The 21,643-nt window shown below is 41.6% G+C and overlaps 1 protein-coding gene across 3 annotated transcripts in view; it reads left to right on the top strand.

Annotated features, from left to right (window-relative positions):
- The window catches only part of Usp31 (ubiquitin specific peptidase 31), a 50,701-nt gene that overhangs the window by 8,626 nt on the left and 20,432 nt on the right, over positions 1-21,643 (top strand). For all 3 annotated transcript variants that reach the window (XM_076551644.1, XM_006980335.4, XM_042282986.2), the window contains exons 2-7: positions 12,495-12,632; positions 13,798-13,886; positions 13,983-14,075; positions 15,017-15,152; positions 17,357-17,501; positions 20,354-20,531. In XM_076551644.1, coding sequence (XP_076407759.1) covers positions 12,495-12,632; positions 13,798-13,886; positions 13,983-14,075; positions 15,017-15,152; positions 17,357-17,501; positions 20,354-20,531 — 779 coding nt within the window. The remainder of the gene's footprint in view (positions 1-12,494; positions 12,633-13,797; positions 13,887-13,982; positions 14,076-15,016; positions 15,153-17,356; positions 17,502-20,353; positions 20,532-21,643) is intronic.

Here is a 21,643-nt window from a genome sequence, read left to right as displayed (position 1 = left end):
ACAGTGAGAAAGCTTGCATCAGCTAATAACTAAGAAGAAATGGAGGTAATGAATCCTCTGTTCCCCAAAGGATAGCAGGATTAGATGCATTTATTCATACATTCTTCCTGGAACCAGTCATCCCTACGTTGTATGAACTGTTGGAAAACAGAGAAACTCAATTCCAGAGGCAAGAGGACTCAGATTTCTGAGCCCATTGTTGTTTCTTTAAACCCCAGTTCCGTGTGTGTGCGCGTGTGTGTGTGCGCGCGTGCGTGCAGTGATTACGTCTTACTCAGCATCAAGTTCCCATTCCTGGTTTTTGGAATGTATGCACTGTTGGTTAATTTGAACCGAGTGGGGAAGCCACAGCTAAGGGCGGCTTGCAGACTCGACTCTGTTAGCAGTGTGGATGTGCTGATGATGGCCAGGTCTGTTGTAGACTTGGGTTAGACCTCACTTGAGGCTTTAAACTTGACTGACAAACTGCCATTTCTGCAGTTGATGGTGCAGTAGCGGAGAACAGGGAAGAACTCAGAAGAGGGAGTGGCAGGCCTCAGGACACAAGCCTTTATGTCACTGCTTCCTTAAAGCAGTCTCATGAGGAGGGTTGCATGCACTGTTCCCTTTCCTTTCCTTTTCTCCCTTCTCCTCTCCTCCCCACTTCCCTCCCCTGGGCCCCAGCTCCTTTCCTGACTTGAACATGTGCAGAGTATGCACTGCAAGGTGAGTTGAGAGTTTTTGGCAGTTTGGGGGGGAACAATGAAGGAGAGAGAGTTGAAAATAATATGGAAGGTTCTTGAGACAAGGTATCTTGGGGTGGCACTTTTCAAGACTGGTAAAGTGGAAAATGGTTTTGGAGGTGAGAGACAAGTTTACTTATGTTTGAACTTTAGAAACCTGGGCAAAACCCATTTTTAATGCTGTATCTTTGAGTGCTGCGTTTTCAGGAGCTGTGCAAGAATCATTGAAGTTGAAAGGAGCTGCCCAGTCTGGTCTGCCCGCAGAACAAACACCGTAACCCAAATGCAGTTGATGTAACATAGATGCTTGTTTCCACTGGATTGTTTTACATCTTCCTTTGTGTACTTCAAGCTTTTGCTGTGACTCGGCCTCTTCTGTTTTGGTATTAGTATGTGGTTTGATGGTTTTTTTCCTGTCCCTTGTCACAATGAGGGGCTATTAAATGGGGTAGTGTTCTCTGTTTGTATAGTCCCCACAGCTGTTTCCTATAGTAAAAACCCTGGAAAACAATGACCTCATAGTTTCCACTTACTCAAAACAAAACAAAAAATCCAAACCTGTTTTTTTTTTAATAGTAGTGCAAGAGAAGTCATTGAAAATTGAGTAAAATAATGTCATCTGTTGCCTCTTCCTTCAAAAATACTTGTTTGCTCTGTTATTAATTGTTCATTCAGTGTTCTTCAAATGATTTTTTTTTTCCTGTATAACAAACATTTTTTCAGGGAGCACATGGGGTTATCTTGAGTCTTTTGTTGTGCTGTGATTGTTTCTTGTCTGTGTAGAAGCCATTGTTCTGTGCCAACACTGAGGCAGTGCCTAGAGGAACTGGCCAGTCGCTGAACATCTGTTGCTTCTTCTTCCAGTTGTTAAGCTCAGATGGCAGCGAACAGTACATCCACAAACAAACAATTCATGCTTTAGAAGATTCCAGGGGGCTGGTCAGACAATGACTTTGTTGGTATCTGCTCCTACTAAAAGGAATGTTGGTGCTTATCATCAGATCAGTACATTTTAACTCTTGGCATTCTATCTTTAAGAATAAGGCATAGCCATCTGGTTTGGGGGAGCATAGGACTAAAAAAATGGTCAGAGGCTAAGAGCATTGACTGCTCTTCTATCCCTCTTACCCCCTGATTTAATTCCTAGCACCCATATAGTGCCTCACACCATTTGCAACTCCAGTCCCAGGGGATCTGATGCCCTCTTCTGGCCTTCATGGACACCAGGCATACATGTATACATAAGGGAAGACACCTGTAAGAATAAAAAAAAAAAAAAAAAGTCATGAAAATACTGTGTGTGTGTTGAGGCATATTATTTACAAAGCAATTTCACACTCAGTCTTTAATCTTCACAGTAGCTCTTGTCTTAAATTTGTTTTAGATATTGGGATTCTGTGCTAGTGAGCAGCAGAGCTGGACAGCATAATCTTGACTGACAAACTGCCATTTCTGCAGTTGATGGTGGAGCAGCAGAGAAAAGAGGTGTGGCCTGAGGGGCATGCCTTACAGTAAAGTAAGGGAGTTGTTTTGAGGAAAGGCACAATTCTGGCTCCTAGTTTGGGCCACCTATGTCTTAGTTCTATAATTGAAGTAGTCATCCTACCTTCCTCATTTCTAAACTCCCAATTTTGAAGATGTTCCTGGCTTAACTTAGATATTCCTTATACCACATCTGGATTCAGTCAATTTGTTTATGGGGTCCTGTAGCTAGAGTTTTCCTGTCTTGCCCACAGTCAGGACAAATCTTTGTCACCCGCCAGTCCCACAGCCGCTCAGACCCAACCAAGTAAACACAGAGACTTATATTGCTTACAAACTGTATGGCCGTGGCAGGCTTCTTGCTAACTGTTCTTATAGCTTAAATTAATCCATTTCCATAAATCTATACCTTGCCACGTGGCTCGTGGCTTACCAGCATCTTCACATTCTGCTTGTCCTGGTGGCGGCTGGCAGTGACTCCTTCTGCCTTCTGTTCTTTCTTTTCTCCTCTCTGTTAGTCCCATCTATACTTCCTGCCTAGCCACTGGCCAATCAGTATTTTATTTATTGACCAACCAGAGCAACACATTTGCCATACAGAACATCCCACAGCAGTGTCCTGGTTCTTCAGTGCAAATGGTACTGAGATACCATACTCTAGGAATGTATGGTTTTAAAGCTAGATCATGAATTTAGAGTCTAGTTGAGAGTTTTAGGGGCTTTTGTGTAACTCTGCTAGACTTAACCTCTTCTTTCTCCTTCACAGGAGAGCCTATTCTTACAGCATGCAGATTCTTTTTCTTTTTTCTTTTTTAATTTTACATCTGGGTCGCAGTTTCCCCTTTCCTCCTTTTCTCTCAGGCCCTCTCAACCCCCCCCCCTTCATCCCCCCAATACTCTCCTCCTCCATTTCTGTCAAGGAAAGAAGGTCTCCCATGAGTATCAACAAAACGTGGCATATCAAGTTGTAGTAAGACTAAGCACCACCCCATGTATTAAGTTTTGGTAAGGTGACCCAGTATGGGGAGTAGGGTCCCAAAAGTCAGTAAAAGAGATGGAGACAATCCAAGCTACAGAACTATAACATATATGCAGAGTGCCTAGGTCAGTCCCATGCAGGCTTCCTGCTTGTTGGTTCAGTCTCTGTGAGCCCCTATGCGCCCAGGTTAGTTAGTTGATCCTCTGAGTTTTCTTGTGTCCTTGAATCCTCTGGCTCCTACAATCTTTTCTCCCTCTCTTCTGCAGGGTTCCCCAACCTCTACCTAATGTTTGGCTGTGGGTCTGCATATTTCCATTAGTTCTGGATGAAGCTCCTCTGATGACATTTGGGCTAGGCACCAATCTATGAGTATAGCAGAATATTGTTAGGCATTGTTACATTGACATTTTTCCCCCTCCAGTCATGTTTGGTTCTATTCTAGGTCTCTGGGTCATCCAGCCTGTGAGTCCCAGTGTTCCAGGCAGTGTCAGGGGTGAGCTTACTCTCCTGGCATGGGTTTTAGGCTAGACCAGTCATTGGTTGGCTACTCCCTCTCTAGGCCACCCTTACCCCAGCACATCTGATAGGCAGGACAGACTGTAGGTCAATACTTTTTCTCACTGTTTCCTCTCTCTTTGAATGTGTTTTATAGTACCCACTCATTTGCATAAATCTCATCCCTTAAGGCTTTTTCTTCATTAACTTAGTAGTTGTCCCAAAAGTCAGATTCAAAAGATGAACCATTTTCAATACAATGGTTACTTATTTCTAGTGTTAGTTTAGAGACCAAATTTCACTTTAGGTACTATCTGTGAATCTAGATGCTACCATTTCATGTATTTTTTCCCCTAAAATTGTGGCTACAAGTTGAGTATCTCTAATCTGAAATACCTGAGATGAGAAGTGTTTGGAGTTTCAAATTTGGTTTTGGACTTTGGAATATTTGTATATATAATGAGATGTCTTGGCGATGGGACTGGACTCAAACATAGAATTCATTTATGCTTCATAGATACCTTATTCACATAATGAATTTTATACAGTGTTTTTAGTGCATCTGTGCCTCATCACAAGAGGGGAAGAGTGAAATATTCCATTTGTAGTATCATGTCAGCACTTAAAATTTTTGGTGTTGGGGTACTGGAAGGAAGGTTCTGCAGGTAATAGAGCTTTCCATAGGAGGATAAGGATGTGAGATTGGATCCCAGCATCCATGTAAAAAGCTGGGCATAGCTGTGTGTCTGTAACCTTAATGCCATGTGGGGTGGACACAGAAGGATCTCTGGGGCTTGCTGGCTCCCAGCCTAATTTCAGTGTAAAAACCCATCTCAGAAGACTAAGGAAGATGCCAGATGTGGTGGTGAATACTTTTAGTCCCAGCACTAGAGAAGCGGAGGCAGGCAGATCTCTGAATTTGAGGCCCAGAGTGGGTTATGTGATTCGGCAGGGCTACCATGAGACCCTGTCTTGAGAGGGAGGTATAGGGGAGAGCATGGCAGGACATTTGACATCTTGTGGCCTTTGCACCTGCACAGGCATCACACTGTACATAAATGCATATATACTATACTTCACACATACCACCTAATATGTATGTATGTACACACACACACACACACACACACACACACACACAATTTTGGAGTTTGGAACATTTTGGACTAGGAATGCTCAACCTGTACAGTTATTCTGATTTTTCTGTGATTTTTTTCTATTCACTAATTTTGGATGTGGATGTTAGAGGACATCTAGAGAGAATCAGTTCTCTCCTATCATGTGGATCTCAGGGATCAAACTCAGATATATCGGGCTTGGTGTCAAGTGCCTTACCTGCTGAGCCATCTTACTGTGCTAGTTCCTCAGGCCTCTGGGAAATAAATTCTATTCTCCTTCTGGCAAAGAAAGTAGATAGTGATTGGTTTGATGACTCTTACAAACCACTTTGTCCCTAGAAGAGTAGCTCAACTTTTGATCAGTGAGTTATCTCAGACCAATATTGTGATACCTGTTTCCCATGAGAGGAAATCAACATCATTACTGTGTTGTCTTTGTCTTGGGGTCAGGTAAAAAATGTTTATGACCAGTCAGTATCTTTCCTGGGGCATGAGTTGTTGCCTGTTTGTAGGGCTCTGTGAAGATTTCTCCTCATGGAACCTTGTGTCTGGAGGTGTATAGCTCCAGTGTAGACTTTATTTTTCTTTTCTGAGCTATGTTCCTAACTCATTATTTTTGTTCCAAAGGGAAAAGGCAGTGTTCCTTTTAAAAAAGAGGCTATTATGAAACTTAGAGTCTTGCAAGTGTTTTGACTTTTATTTGGTAAGTATCTGTAAGGATCATCAACTGAGGAGACAGTTGGTCTAATTATAGTAGGATGTATAGGACTTAAGCCAATAGACTCAATATAGTATTTTCCAAACAGAAATACCCAGATTCTATAACGCAGACACACGTATATGAGGTTATGCTTAGGAAGGTCCATGTTTTATTTTTCACAGAAGCAATGCATTGCATAATTTTAATGCTTTAATGTGCTGTTACACAGCAGATGATAGTGATAATCAACTATTAAAAACTTAAAAAATATAGTGACTAAGTTTAGGACATCAAATAAATTAAGGTTTAATAGTGAAACAATCTTAAAAGGAAAATCAAGGTAGGGTCAGGTATGACTCAGAACATGATGAAATTGCTTGCCAGGGTTTGAGCCAGTTAAAGATTTTGGCCATCAGGGTCTTTCCTACTCACTCATTCAGTGATTCAGACATCTCTGATGGTTGGTGGCACTTAGGACCCTGCGTTTTTCTGAGGCACACACTAAAGAATTGGCTATTATTCTGTATTTCATTTAGTCTGGGGGGAAAGGTAAGATAAATAGACCCCTGTGTATCATTGGTGAGATGTCACCATGTTGAAGGGCTAAAATCAGCAGAAAGAGGAGCTTTTGTGTTTGTTCAGTGGGATTTTCTTTTCCTTTAGTTCTTTCAGTTTGTGATAATGGTGATTGAGGGTGGGGTTGACCCAGTATGGATTTTACCGTAGTTAGGGTTATATTAGTTTAGTTGCCTGTTTAGTCTTGCCTGACATCTATCTTGCTAAACAACATAGTACAGTATCTTTGTACATAATGATTGGTGGGTGAGTTTAGATGAGTTGAAGTGTTAGTGGTAAGAAGCATAAGCAAGCAATGCAATTCTTGATAAAGAAATGTTGACCCGGCATTGATACATAGTGAAGATTGTGATTTTGGTTAATTTGTTTCTGGGATACACAAGCTGAAGAAAACAAGAGTGTGATCAGATCTGAAGCCCACTGTGCTTCTGGCAGTTGCTGTGACCTAGCTACATGCTTTAGACTTGTTATTTCTCCCATGACATGTAAGACCTCTTAGCAGTGTTCCCTGTTTCCTCCATGAAGTAAAACATGAAAAGCAAACCGATGGTAATGGTTTCTTGTCCTGTCTGTAGTTCAGCTATCAGTGTCTCGGACTTCCATTGCTTGGTTGCTTCTGTTGGCTGACCCCCACCCTCCACATCTGTTTAAGGCAAATTCCTCGACTATTTGAATCCCTCTTCTTTGAGCTGAAGAATAGTCTTCAGAGCTCTTCTTTCCATTAGCTGTTCCTCTCTGGATAGTCACAGATTCTTTCTTTGCCTGCACAACTCAGCTTCTGGGATATGAAGGATAGTCCGTAGAATCTGTTCATTTTCCTAACTTTTCTTGTGCTTTACCCATTTGTGATGGATATTTGCTTCACTGAGATCAAATGGGCAAGTGACCCTTTTGTTTGCCATCCCAGAGGATGGGCATCCCAGTGTCTGTGTTACATGACTTTTCTGTAGTATTTTGCATTGTTGCTTCGATCTCCTTGAAGTTATTTTGGTTCAGCTTGTGTGAACTTCTTTGACCAGTCTCATTTCCTTTTCTTATGCTCATGTTTGTTAAGATTCTGGCCTGGTGGCTGCATTTCTCACTAGGTACCCCATGCCTTGTTCTATTTGCTCATTTGATAGTCATATGCCTTTCAGATTTAAATCACCCACCTAGATATCTTTACTGAGCACCCTAAGCAGCCTTATTTGGGGTGATGTAGGTAACTCAAACTCAGCTTGTTCAGAACTCTGTGGTCTTTCATGTTCAGGTTTGTTCCTGATCATTACCCAAGTCAGAAATAGAAAACCTTTGATGATATTCCTGGATTTCTCTTTAGCTCCACTGACCTAGTATCACCAGCTACCTAGTTCTCTTCCATACTCCGTAAGCAACTGGTCTAATTGTTAGTATCAGTGATATTTCTTACAAAAGATGTTCTAGTTCTTTTTTTTTTCTTTTTTAATCTATCTCATTCTTCTGTTGTACATAGCAATGGCTTTGTTCTGATGTAAGTGAAGGAACAGAAGAGCATAAATCAACACATTTCACAGTGGAGATGTCCAGGGACACTGAAGAAGCAAAGATTGAGAGGGCTGAATCCTAACCACTAGACCACCAGGGAAGAGGTAGAAATAAAGACCAAGAAAGGAGTCTGGCCTCTGCTGGGAGAAGTTGGATAGTGTAGTGAAGGCAGTCCTGTGCCTGTCACACCCTGCATGCTGTTTCTAGATGGCGACCACCGTGTATTCCTCTAGCCCTGTTATCACGTCCTCCCTCCACTATTTTTTGAGTCAGGGTCAGTTTCTGTAGTCCAGGCTGGCCTTGAACTCATATAGTCATCCTCTTGTCCCAGACTCCCAAGTGCTGAGATTAGATGTGAACCACCATGCCTGACTCTCCTCACTTGTTTGCTAGTGTCACATGAATTATTTCTAATATCTCTTTGACTTTTCATCACAAACCGAATCTTAAGATAGTTTATAAATCAGTTTTTTTGTTACTTACATTGGTCATAAAGCTGTGACAGTTTTTCACAATCAAATTACAATGTTTCTTTTTTTTTTTTAGTCTTTATTATTTTTCTTAATTGGAAATATAGCAGGCAGTTTGTGACTTTCTCTGGCTCTCTGGCGTTCTCTCTCTCTCTCTTTCTCTCTCTCTCTCTCTCTCTCTCTCTTCTCTGTGCATGTGCACCTGCATGACATGTGTGGGGATGTGCACACATCATAACATGTGTGTGGAGGTCAGAGGACAACTCTGTTTCCACCAACCTTTCCACCATGGGTTTTGGGGATTAAGCTCATGTTGCCAGGCTTTCATGGCAAATGACTACTGAGCTGTCTCTCTGTCCCCAGTTTGTGGTTATTTGGTTTGCATTTATTTTGTCATTCTCTACCTTTAATATAATAGTAAGTCATTTCCCTCATGAAACTCTTCGTTCGGTTCTTTGAACTCCATGCTCTTGGCCACAGTGCTAATAGTTTTTTCTTGGTCTCCTTTGATGTCTTCCCAAGCCTAAATGTGTGTGTCTTCTGGGCTTTCTCCTCTAGCTTAATGTCTTGTGACGTCACTGGGCAGTCTCATTGGTATTTGTGATTATAGTCACCCCTCTGTTGACTTCTGCACCTCTGTCTTTAGTGTGGACCCTTGCACTGAGCCCAGATGTGTATTTTCTCGGTTGTCTGCCCTGTCCTCCTCTTAGTGACTCTACAGAATGTCAGCCACAGTGGATTTGAAAGAGAACTCGTCACCCTCTTTCCTTTTCCCCTTGTCTTGATGTAGGTGAAAGTCACCATCAGAAAAGACATGGGTGGCATAGAGAGGTCTACTTCCTAACTCTACCATTGAGTCACAAATTCTATTGATTCTGACACATTCTAAGTCTCTTGCAAATTTGCCTTCTCATGTGTCTTCTCCTGTGTGCCTTCTCACGTGTGCCTTCTCATGGACCTTCTTGTGTGCCTTCTCATGTGCCTTCTCATGTGTGCCTTCTCATGGCCCTTCTCATGTGTGCCTTCTCATGTGTGCCTTTTCATGTGTGCCTTCTCATGTATGCCTTCTCGGTATGTGCCTTCTCATGTGTGCTTTCTCATGTACCTTCTCATGTGTGCCTTCTCATGTGTGCCTTCTCATGTGTGCCTTCTCATGTGTGCCTTCTCATGGACCTTCTCATGTGTGCCTTCTCATGTGTGCCTTCTCACTGTGCCTTTTCATGTGTGCCTTCTCATGTGCCTTCTCATGTGTGCCTTCTCATGGACCTTCTCATGTGTGCCTTCACATGTGTGCCTTCTCATGTGTGCCTACTCATGTGTGCCTTCTCATGTGCGCCTTCTCATGTGCGCCTTCTCATGTGTGCCTTCTCATGTGCCTTCACATGTGTGCCTTCTCATGTGTGCCTTCTCATGTGCCTTCTCATGTGTGCCTACTCATGTGTGCCTTCTCATGTGTGCCTTCTCATGGACCTTGTCATGTGTACCTTGTCATGTGCCTTGTCATGTGCCTTCTCATGTGTGCCTTCTCATGTGTGCCTTCTTAGTGTGTGCCTTCTCATGTGTGCCTTCTCATGGACCTTGTCATGTGTGCCTTGTCATGTGCCTTGTCATGTGCCTTCTCATGTGTGCCTTCATAGTGTGTGCCTTCTCATGTGTGCCTTCACAGTGTGTGCCTTCTCATGTGTGCCTTCACAGTGTGTGCCTTCTCATGTGTGCCTTCACATGTGTGCCTTCACATGTGCCTTCTCATGTGTGCCTTCTCATGGACCTTCTCATGTGTGCCTTCTCATGTGCCTTCACATGTGTGCCTTCTCATGTGTGCCTACTCATGTGTGCCTTCTCATGTGTGCCTTCATAGTGTGTGCCTTCTCATGTGCGCCTTCTCATGTGTGCCTTCTCATGTGTGCCTTCTCATGTGCCTTCACATGTGTGCCTTCTCATGTGTGCCTTCTCATGTGTGCCTTCTCATGTGCCTTCTCATGTGTGCCTTCTCATGTGTGCCTTCACATGTGTGCCTTCTCATGTGTGCCTTCACAGTGTGTGCCTTCACAGTGTGTGCCTTCTCATGTGTGCCTTCTCATGTGTGCCTTCTCATGTGTGCCTTCACATGTGTGCCTTCACTGTGTGTGCCTTCACTGTGTGTGCCTTCACAGTGTGTGCCTTCTCATGTGTGCCTTCACAGTGTGTGCCTTCACAGTGTGTGCCTTCACAGTGTGTGCCTTCTCATGTGTGCCTTCTCATGGACCTTCTCATGTGTGCCTTCTCATGTGTGCCTTCTCATGTGTGCCTTCTCATGTGTGCCTTCTCATTGTGCCTTTTCATGTGTGCCTTCTCATGTGCCTTCTCATGTGTGCCTTCTCATGGACCTTCTCATGTGTGCCTTCTCATGTGTGCCTTCACATGTGTGCCTTCTCATGTGTGCCTACTCATGTGTGCCTTCTCATGTGCGCCTTCTCATGTGCGCCTTCTCATGTGTGCCTTCTCATGTGCCTTCACATGTGTGCCTTCTCATGTGTGCCTTCTCATGTGCCTTCTCATGTGTGCCTACTCATGTGTGCCTTCTCATGTGTGCCTTCTCATGGACCTTGTCATGTGTGCCTTGTCATGTGCCTTGTCATGTGCCTTCTCATGTGTGCCTTCTCATGTGCGCCTTCTCATGTGTGCCTTCTCATGTGCCTTCACATGTGTGCCTTCTCATGTGTGCCTTCTCATGTGCCTTCTCATGTGTGCCTACTCATGTGTGCCTTCTCATGTGTGCCTTCTCATGGACCTTGTCATGTGTACCTTGTCATGTGCCTTGTCATGTGCCTTCTCATGTGTGCCTTCTCATGTGTGCCTTCTTAGTGTGTGCCTTCTCATGTGTGCCTTCTCATGGACCTTGTCATGTGTGCCTTGTCATGTGCCTTCTCATGTGTCTTCTCATGTGTGCCTTCACAGTGTGTGCCTTCTCATGTGTGCCTTCACATGTGTGCCTTCACATGTGCCTTCTCATGTGTGCCTTCTCATGTGTGCCTTCTCATGGACCTTCTCATGTGTGCCTTCTCATGTGCCTTCACATGTGTGCCTTCTCATGTGTGCCTACTCATGTGTGCCTTCTCATGTGTGCCTTCATAGTGTGTGCCTTCTCATGTGCGCCTTCTCATGTGTGCCTTCTCATGTGTGCCTTCTCATGTGCCTTCACATGTGTGCCTTCTCATGTGTGCCTTCTCATGTGTGCCTTCTCATGTGCCTTCTCATGTGTGCCTTCTCATGTGTGCCTTCACATGTGTGCCTTCTCATGTGTGCCTTCACAGTGTGTGCCTTCACAGTGTGTGCCTTCTCATGTGTGCCTTCTCATGTGTGCCTTCTCATGTGTGCCTTCACATGTGTGCCTTCACTGTGTGTGCCTTCACTGTGTGTGCCTTCACAGTGTGTGCCTTCTCATGTGTGCCTTCACAGTGTGTGCCTTCACAGTGTGTGCCTTCTCATGTGTGCCTTCTCATGTGTGCCTTCTCATGTGTGACTTCTCATGTGTGCCTTCACAGTGTGTGCCTTCACAGTGTGTGCCTTCTCATGGACCTTCTCATGTGTGCCTTCACAGTGCTGTCTTAGATCCTTGTTGTTTCTTTCCTCATTTTGTTTCATAACTGCTTTACCACTGTGTACCCTCCCCCTACTCCAAATGAAATACTCATAGCTAAATTTGGAGTGCTTATTTGTCTCATTTATATGTAAAGTGTTTTGCATGCATTTTTTTCTAACAATCCCAACAGGTCATTACACCTCCTTTTACTTTGGAATAGTTGTATCCAGCTTCTCTTCGCAGCACATAGTCTTAGCTAGTTCACTTAGAACCATTTCCTGGCTTCCTGTGCCATCCTTAGTTTGCTTTTAAAATCCTTCCTGAGCTTGTCTTGTCTTTACTCATTCCTCTTGCTCTGCCTTGCAGACCTGCTCTTGCAGGTCTGTTGTTCTTCTTGGTCTTTCTTGAAAGCATCATATTTTCTTACCACTTTTTATGTTTAAACATGTTGCTGCCCCCACTTTGATCCCTGCCTCTACCCCTTCAAGGCTTAAGTGCCATCTCTTGAGATGTCATCACTGTCCATCAACTCATTCTCTATCTTGTGTTCTACTCCTATGACACGTAGTTTGTACAAATGCTCTATTAATAAAAAATGTATTCTAAAACATAATAGAGAAGTCAACAAAAGTAACTTAAGAGTCCTTTCAAAGTCTAGTTTCCTTGTCATTAACATCTCATGTCAATGTCAGAAGTAAGAAGTTGACATTAGTACCTTGCTATTGACTGAATTTCATTCATCAAGATATTCCTCTGGTTTTGTTTGTTTTTCTGTGGTCTTTTTGGGATACCCTTGAGATTTTGTTTCCCTTCATTCAGAATTATGATAGTTTGTCTTCAGAGCCAGGAACTCACAACTGTTTGTGCTGATGTATTTCCTTGCATAGAGTATCGTGTCAAAGAATGCTCTGCAGTATCGAGGAAATTCCCAGCATGATGCCCAGGAGTTTCTGCTATGGCTTTTGGATCGAGTTCATGAAGACCTCAATCATGCTGTAAAGCAGAGTGGCCAGCCTCCTGTGAAGGTGTGTACATGTACTCACTCCTTGAAAGGGCAGTCAGGGAGCAGGGAAAGGGGTAAGGAGAGAGAGAAGTCTTCTCACAAACTTCTGTTGAGGGCTGTTGCATTAAGCAGAATGACTAGCTCTGGGTGAGTATAAAACTAAGTGGGCACTTTATGGGATATTTTACCTGCTTATTGTACTGGCAATGTAGTTAAAAGACAACTGTACCTAAAGACGTTACAGTCTAATGAAGGGAACCAGTCATATACTGTGTAGATCAATAGAACAAGTACACAATCAAAAAGTACAAAATCAAAAAAAACAAAGAACAAAGTACAAAAAAATCAAAAAAACAAAGAACAAGTACAAAATAAAAAAAAAACAACAACTTAGATTTGAGCATAGGAACTGAGGCCAGAATGGTTTTACTGAGAAACATAGCAATTCATATATATATATATATATATATGTATATATATATACATATACATATATATATATACATATATACACACACACACACACACACACACACACACATATATATATATATATATATATATAAAACTTTTCCACATACAGCTTTATTATTATAGGTAAAGTGGTTCATATAGTAGGAAGAATACTTCTGTGGAGCATTTAAAGTTTGTGACAATCTGTTCTGTATTTCAGATATTCTAGTTTTAGAAAGTTAGTGCATTATTCTTATTTAAGGTCCTTTTGTTCCTGAACACTGTACTGCCATAACCGTGTATACGTGGTTGACTCGGTCACCATATTAAGACACCCTAAAGGCCAGGCACTGTGTTACTTACTCCTGTGTCTTAACATCCTGTACAATGTTCTCTACATGTGGTAGCAGATGCTTAGTAGCTAGGGACATGAAAAGGTTAAAATGTGAAGCAGACTGATTAAGCATCAAGATGAAGATTGGAACATTCTAGGGAGGAGAACTGGCCAGTCTAACAGGCTAGAGAAATGGGGTAGTCTGTGAGGTTATGAGTCCATGTGACCTACAGGCTGTGTGCTGTGTTCTGTTTACCTTCGTACAGTATGTTACAGAAGCATCTGGGGGCCATATAAAGTTAATAAAGGAAGTTGAGTATTTGTGACACTTTAGGCTCCACTTCGATCAAGAATTGGTACTTTAGGCCTGTGAATTGTACTTCTTTTTTCTTCTTTGAAGCCACCATCAGAGGCTGATATGATGCCTGAGGGACCATCTTTTCCTGTGTGTAGCACTTTTGTACAAGAACTTTTTCAAGCCCAGTACAGGTAGGAGCAAATGACATGTTTGTTCCCTCTTGTTTTGTTTTCTTGATGAAGTTTTATGTGAGCTGACATGAATGTTTTACATTTTTGTTTTCAAAGATCTTCTTTGACATGTCCTCATTGTCAGAAACAGAGCAACACTTTTGACCCTTTCCTGTGCATTTCTTTGCCAATTCCACTACCCCACACAAGGTAAGAATGTATGTGTAAAATTAAGTTTGCTGTGATGGAGTACTTCTTCCTCTGTAGCCTTCTGTTAAGGCCTTCTACTTATTTAGCCAAGTAATAGACTTAATGGTAATGAGCACAAGCCTTGTTATATTCTATTTTTTTTTTTTTTTTTTTTTTGGTTTTTCGAGACAGCGAGACAGAGTTTCTCTGTGTAGCTTTGCGCCTTTCCTGGAACTCGCTTTGTAGACCAGGCTGGCCTCGAACTCACAGAGATCCACCTGCCTCTGCCTCCCGAGTGCTGGGATTAAAGGCGTGCGCCACCACCGCCCGGCGCCTTGTTATATTCTTGAGGCTAAGTGCCTGTCTGAGTGTACAGGCTGAGCAGGCACATGATACAGGTGGACCCAGGCCATATTGGTTTGTTGTTTGGTTTGTGTTTTTAAACCACCAGTCCTAGATTCTCTGGAGACTCTCCTTGTACTTATTTCAGAGTTTCTAGAAGTTAGGCTGTTTTGAAGAAAAAGACAACCAATTATGAATATGTTACTTGAAAAGTATTTTTATGAAGACTGCTTTTTCAAAGATCTTTTGATTTGTTTAGTAGTTTCTAGTTAGGTCTAAATGAACTTTTCCCATTTGACTTCCACATAAAAGGGCAAAGTTTTCTTGTTTTTAGATAGAGTCTCATGTATCACAGTCTGGTCTCAAACTTCTGTGACTGAGAATGACCTTGACCTCTCACTCTCCTGTCTAGGTTCCAAGTGCTGCAGTGGGGGACATATGCCACTGTTTGTGTTTTTTTGTCATACTGGGGGGATGCAGGACTGTGCATGCTAGGCAACTGAGCTGTCTCAGGCCTCATTTTAGTTTTTATGTTGGTTTCAGGTTAGGTTTGTTTCACTTCTTCTGTATTTTAGCTAAAATACGTGACTAATGAGAAGATGTGACTTTGATCTGTACAGGCCTCTCTATGTCACTGTAGTGTATCAAGGGAAATGTTCCCACTGCATGAGGATTGGTGTGGCTGTGCCTCTGTCTGGGACTGTTGCCAGACTTCGGGAAGCCGTGTCTATGGAGACAAAGATCCCTACTGATCAGGTAAGAACCTGCTAAGACCAACTACTTGTGAGCCACTAAAATATTGCTTTCTGCTTATCTGGATTTTTTTTTCTTTTTCAATTTTTTGCCAAATATGTTGTGGGAGGATGGATGGATAGGGGAAATCCAGACTCAAAGAATACAGTGTATAGAAAACCTTTGCCTGCTTCAATTAATTGTATATATGAAAGGAAAAACTGTTTTATGCAAGACCTTGTGGCTTTCTTTATAAAGTGTAATTTCTTAACCTTTCACACTACTGTGGTATTTGACAGAGAAGTTTAGGAATCCCCTCCTGTTATGGGGGTGAGAATGGGCATCTTGCCAGTGTGATGTTCTGTATATAATATATGTTCATTGTGTTGTTTTTCTGACCCCTGTTGAGGCACTGGGGTTTGAACCCAGGGCCTTGCCACTGCTAGTAAGTGCTCGATGCCTGAGTTATACCTGCCACTCTGTTTTGTTTCCTTACTGAAGACCAAAGTCTTTTGTTTAGATAGGGAAAAATTGGGTTTTCCCTTTTGGGGAAGGGGAAGAGGATCACATCTTTGATAAGTCAGTATGTTTAAATTGACCAAAAAATTCTTTTGGCTTGTTGGTGACTTAATATATTTTACACACAGTTTTTATTGGAAAAACATTACAGAAAACATTGCTTAGGATTTATAAGGAAGGATGACTTACCAGAGAAATAGCTTTTCCCTGGATAGCTCTTAGAAGCTTCTATATAATCACTTGAATAATAAAGATATTTTGTTCTTTGGCCTCATTTGGCCCCTTTGGGCAAATACACTTAAAGCAGTGTTGCCTTAATGTAGCAGATCTCTTCTGTTTCCATAGGCTGAGTACTGGCACAGTGGTGAGATGTTGGTATATTCTTTACATGAGATTGCCATTTGGTTCTCTTTCCTCTCCAGGATGAGGGAGGGCAGAAAGGAGAGAGGTCTCGGTGTCTAAGGCAAATGCAGCTGCGTCTTTAAAGCCTCAGTGCTGGCTACTCTTTTCACATGTGGTGTACATTGGTGATATAATTACTAGTTTGCTTTAGCCCTCAGCTTTCTGGAGAGGTGAATTATACTTCCGTGCTCACCAGGAGAAAAACAGCATAAGCATAAAATTCCTTAGAAGGAAATGTGCAAAGAACATTTTTCTTTTTCTTTTTTTTCTGGGTCATTTGTGAAACAGGCCTCCGGCCTTTTCACCTCAAACTTGTTGAATGTTGGGACTCTTGAGGTGGTGGTGGGGGAGGGGGAGTGGCAGTTGATGCCCAGTGGTGCCTTTTCATCCTGTTGAAGAAGGCCCTGTTTAAGGACACAAGGCTGGTTGATGGCAGGCTGGGCCTGGAACCTTCTCTTGCTCTGCCCAGTCTAGTTCTTTCGAACTGGGCAGTATTGCTGAGCCTGCAGCATAAGCTTTAAATGTAGCCATTGTTTTCTTCTCAGTCTTGTGCTTCTGTTTCATTGTAAACATATAACTTAGAAGTCAAAAGTATCTGAAGTATCAGTGCTACGAAGGTCACTACCTTTAGCGCTGTGTTGTACAGTATTCAGATTTTTTTCTGGGAAAATTCTATAGTCTTTTCTAAAAGTAGTTATTACACATATCATTCTTAGCTGCTTTTTGTTTACTTAGAGCTTGGCTTCATAATGCAGATATATGCATGTCATCCTTTCTATTAGCTTTCTTAGTCAATAGGGCTGCATTTAACTAGTTACTGTCATTGGGCATTTGAGTTGATTTTATGTGTTCTAATACACATAGCCATGGTCATTTGACATTTTTTTTTTAAATCTGAAAAGAGGAGAATTTAATGATATGAAGGAATATCTTAGATTCAGATGTAGTCTGCCCCCTCCATGAGGACTGAAAACATGTGGGACCTTAGGCAGGTCTCTGTTTCCTTTTTCCTCCTGTGAAACAGAAGAATGAGTCATTCTGTTATAACCTGTCCCCAAACTTGGAGGGACTCTGGATTTAGTGCCATAGAATTCTAGATTCAGGGTGTATTGTTACATAGTCACAGAGGCTATTATACTTCTAAGAGTCTCTCATTACCAGCAAATAATGTGGTCCTAGAAGACATCTAATAGCCCCCACTGAGCATTACCAACCTCATGGTCTTGTGAAGGTCAGGGTAGGATTGGAAGATCATTTTATATTGAATTTCCAGTTACCCAACTGTTCACATTTTCCCCATTTTTTAGATTGTGTTAACGGAAATGTACTATGATGGGTTCCATCGTTCCTTTAGTGACACAGATGACCTGGAGACGGTTCATGAAAGTGATTGCATTTTTGCCTTTGAGACTCCAGAAATATTTAGGCCTGAAGGAATTCTCAGTCAAAGAGGTAAATGGTCACGTCTCTACAATGCACCTGAGTTTGCAGATTTGACCACTGTGGGCATTGGAGTGTTATATGATAGTATACTATTTTAAAAATTGTGATTAAGTGTACATACTGTTGTGTTTTTAGATTTTTATTATCTTTTGTTTGTTTTTCTTGGTTTCAAAAAAATCTCTATTTTTTTTATCGCTAATAGTGATCCTTCTGAACCCCAAATCTGATTCCTGTGTATTGAACACCTGACCCTTTACTTGCCTTTTATACTAATTTCTTCACATGCCTTTACAATACCCAGAGTCCACCTCACCAGCTCTTCTTCCCCCTAGTTTATACAAATTTGTCTTAAGCTACTTGAATTCTCTAGTTGTGTATGTGTGTTTGTGTTTTAATCTCTGTTCTGTTCCTCTTCCTTTACTCTTGAAAGCTATTAAGCACATTATAAAGACGTCCTTCCCCAAGTTACTCAGAGAGCAAGACTGATTTAATCTTCTTTATCACATGTTAGCAACAATTTTTTATTTGGTTCTTCCATCTCTGCCATGAATTTGCACTTGGATCCTTGGATGACCTTCCTCCCATTCAGCCAGATGGAGTTTTTCCTTTCATTCCATTACCTCTAAGAAATCACTGTTTCCATATTTTATTCCCTTTTTGTTGTTTTTCTGTATCTATCTCATTGCAACAGGAATTTATGTTCCTGTGCTCAATGATAAATAGAAATACAAATTTAAGAAAAAGAAGAGAGAGATCTCAAAACTAATTCTTTAAAAGAAAAAAAAAAGGTGTAACTGAAAGAATAGCCCGACTTCTTTTGTAACTAATTAGAAACTACACTTGGACAGTCAGATACCACCAAGATAGGCAAGTAAGTGAGTCAGAGTGTCCCCAGTGACTGCTCCTCTAGGGAGTCCTTATATCCTTGGTTTGCACTGCTTCTTAGTGGTGTTTTTAGCTGAGGACCAAGACTCCAAATACACAGGCCTGTAAAGGACATGTTGGCTCACTCTGCTGGATTGCAGAGCGCCAGTTATTGCTTCTCATCTAGTGTATATATTTGGTCTCCTCTGTCTTTCCCTCTAGACTGGCATTCTTTGGAGTGCTGCCACTTTATAGTTCATCTTTTTTTTTTTTTTTTTTTTTGGCTTTTCGAGACAGGGTTTCTCTGTGTAGTTTTGCGCCTTTCCTGGAACTCACTTGGTAGCCCAGGCTGGCCTCGAACTCACAGCGATCCGCCTGGCTCTGCCTCCCGAGTACTGGGATTAAAGGCATGCGCCACCACCGCCCGGCTTATAGTTCATCTTTTTATACCTAACGGTTTCTAATATGCAGCAAGAGTCCAGCTAGTGATTTTTCAACTGAAAAATCCCCCAGTTCAGTTCCTATTCTTTGATTGGTTAGGGTTTATTTTATCACATTGAGTTCCTATGCATTAATGAATCTCATATCTAAACATTATACTCTATCTAGAGCATGCCTCTCTGAAAGGCACATCACTTACAAGCATATGTTAGACTATGGTTTAAAGACCTCATGAGTGCTCTAGTTAGTAGCAACATGTGAGAGCACCATATTCCTCATTCTGGGAATGACAGCTGTGAATTAGAGAGGTTAAATCACTGGCCCCAGGTCCCATCTGTTAGGAGACACAGGGCTGTGATTTGAAGAGTAGATTTTTGTAGCAGTTGAGCAGCATCCCTTTATCTCACTAGAAATCCTGATCACTTCACACATTTACCTTTGCTGAGAACCTGGGAATGAGGTAACTTGTTGTTTCAGATTTGGTTCTGTTATCTTTAGTTTTCCACATCACAGTTTAAAATGACTATAAAGTGATACCTACTCTTGTTACTTTGGGATTTCTTTGTGGTATTTATGCCTAAAATATGTAATTCTCTCTAGTAGCTTGGTTAAAGTTCAGGTTATTGTATTTCTAGTGATTGCTCTGTTAAACTACCTGGAATTTATTTTGATATTAGCTTTGTACTTGTCATTCAAATTATTATAATGCTGCTGCATCTTAACAGCAAGTCTTAGATTGCTGGCTACTTAGCTTACTGCCAGAACTCTGCTGCGAGTGCTTTTCTATAAGCTGTTCTGTTTTCTTCTTCCAGTGTTGTTATTATTGGTGGTGTTGGCAGAAAGGCCTTTTCTTCTTATGGGGGTACATTTCACTAGGTGACATCCTTTTTGAAAGAGTAAAGGAATTAACAGATATTGCCATTTGACTAGCTACAGAGCCTTGTGATAGGTATTGAATAGCTGGATGGATGGTCCTGATAACAGGAAGCTCTGCTATAGAACACTGAAGATTTGTGCTGTCTGTTAGGCATTTTTTTGTTCTTGCTAATGTGGGTTGATCTGTTCTAGTTATGTTCTCACAACAGCTCTGGATTAGTAAGTGCAGTTTTATCTCTTGTTATGATAACCAGGGACAAGAAACTCGAGTGAAACCTTGTAGCTGATTCCAAATGTTGTCTACATTGCTTTTGGGATGCATTTGGTTACTGGTTACTGGATCTAACTTTAAATCGTATTTGTGGGTCATTCCAGTAAACTTGCCCTTCTTGTGAGTCAGTTTTCTGTCTGACTTTGACTCATGTGGCGAATTCTAATTTCCAGTTTTAAAGGTAGGGAAGCCTACTTTAAAGGACAGGATGAATGCTGATGCCTAGCCTCATGGCTAGATGAGTAATGTCATAATAGAGTGTTTGTCCCTATTTTTGATTGTGGTTTAAATTATATAATGACAGTTTCCTATTAGTTCTATTTTTGTTATGACTAAATGAAAAGAATCTTGAAGGGCTAAGTTGAGCGTTTTTTTTTTTTTTTTTTTTTTTTTTTTAAATCTGTTTCAGGCATTCACTTAAACAACAATTTAAACCACTTGAAATTTGGCTTGGATCATCACAGACTGTCTTCCCCACCATCAGCAACAGCAAAACAAGGGAAAGTGGACTTGCCCCCAAGAGTGGCAAGTGACAAGATTGTTCTGCTTGTGTGTAACCGGGCCTGTACTGGGCAGCAGGGGAAAAGGTAAGAACCAGATTATTTCCCAATAAGTACTGACATTTTTGAGGCTACATGCTTTAAAAATCTTTTGAAAGTAGGGATGAAAAATCTACTTTCCATTGGAATTTTGTTTTGGTTTTGAGATAGAGACTTGTGTATCCCAGGCTACCCGTGATCCTCTAGCCTCAGCTCCCAAATGCAGGAGTTTCAGGCAGGTGCCATTATGCCTAGCTGCAGTTCATTTTCCATTCTGTTATTTACAAGGCATCTTTGTATAAGTTGGTTTGGTTTGTTGGATTGGTAAGGGAAAAGCTATAAAATTAGGATGTTAGAATTTGAAAGACGCTTATTTTAAAGCTCACTTAAGCTGGGTGGTGGTGGTGCACACATTTAATCCCAGCACTTGGGAGACAGAGGCAGGCAGATCTCTCTGAGTTCAAGGCCAGCCTGGTCTACAGAGTAAGTTCCAGGACAGCCAGGGCTACACAAAGAAACCCTGTCTTACGGGGGTGAGTTGGGGGAGTGTGGGGGTGGGTGGGTGGGGGAGAAGAAAAGAAAAGCTTGCTTAGATTTTGAGAGCTTATGTCCTATGTGTATTAGGCTTTTATTAGAATGCTGAACCTGTATCTTAAAACTTTAAAAAAAAAAAAAAAAAAGTCTTAACGTATCTCTTTGGATGATACATGCTCTCTAGACTTATGGCCACAACTGAACTCATTACCTTTCTCTTCCAATATTTTTGTGTTGGCAAATAAACAAAATAAAACAAACAAACAAAAAACCTCTGAGTCCTTCTGAAACATACTCATCTGTTGTTATCATTAGGTGAAGCTTTTTACTTTGAAGACATTCTATAGTTCCCATGAATTCTTAAAGAGGGCAGCAGAGAAATTGGAGAGAGTTTTGACTCCCAGATTTCTGACTGCTCATGGTAAGCAAGTCAGTAAGCAGCATTCCTCCATGCTTACCATGGCTTTCTGAGCCTGCTTTCTTATGGCACCTATCTAGGACCACCAGCTCAAGACTGCAGTGAGCTGGTCTCTCCTTTATAATCAAGAAAATGCCTTGCAGACCAATATGAGGGGGCATTTTCTCAATTGACGTTCTTGCTAAATGAATCTAGCTTGTGTCAAGTT

This window comes from Peromyscus maniculatus, chromosome 1 (assembly GCF_049852395.1).
Source record: "Peromyscus maniculatus bairdii isolate BWxNUB_F1_BW_parent chromosome 1, HU_Pman_BW_mat_3.1, whole genome shotgun sequence".
In the NCBI taxonomy this organism is placed as follows: domain Eukaryota; kingdom Metazoa; phylum Chordata; class Mammalia; order Rodentia; family Cricetidae; genus Peromyscus; species Peromyscus maniculatus.
Note: the sequence above shows the minus strand (reverse complement) of the source record. Positions and strands in the feature narration are given on the sequence as shown.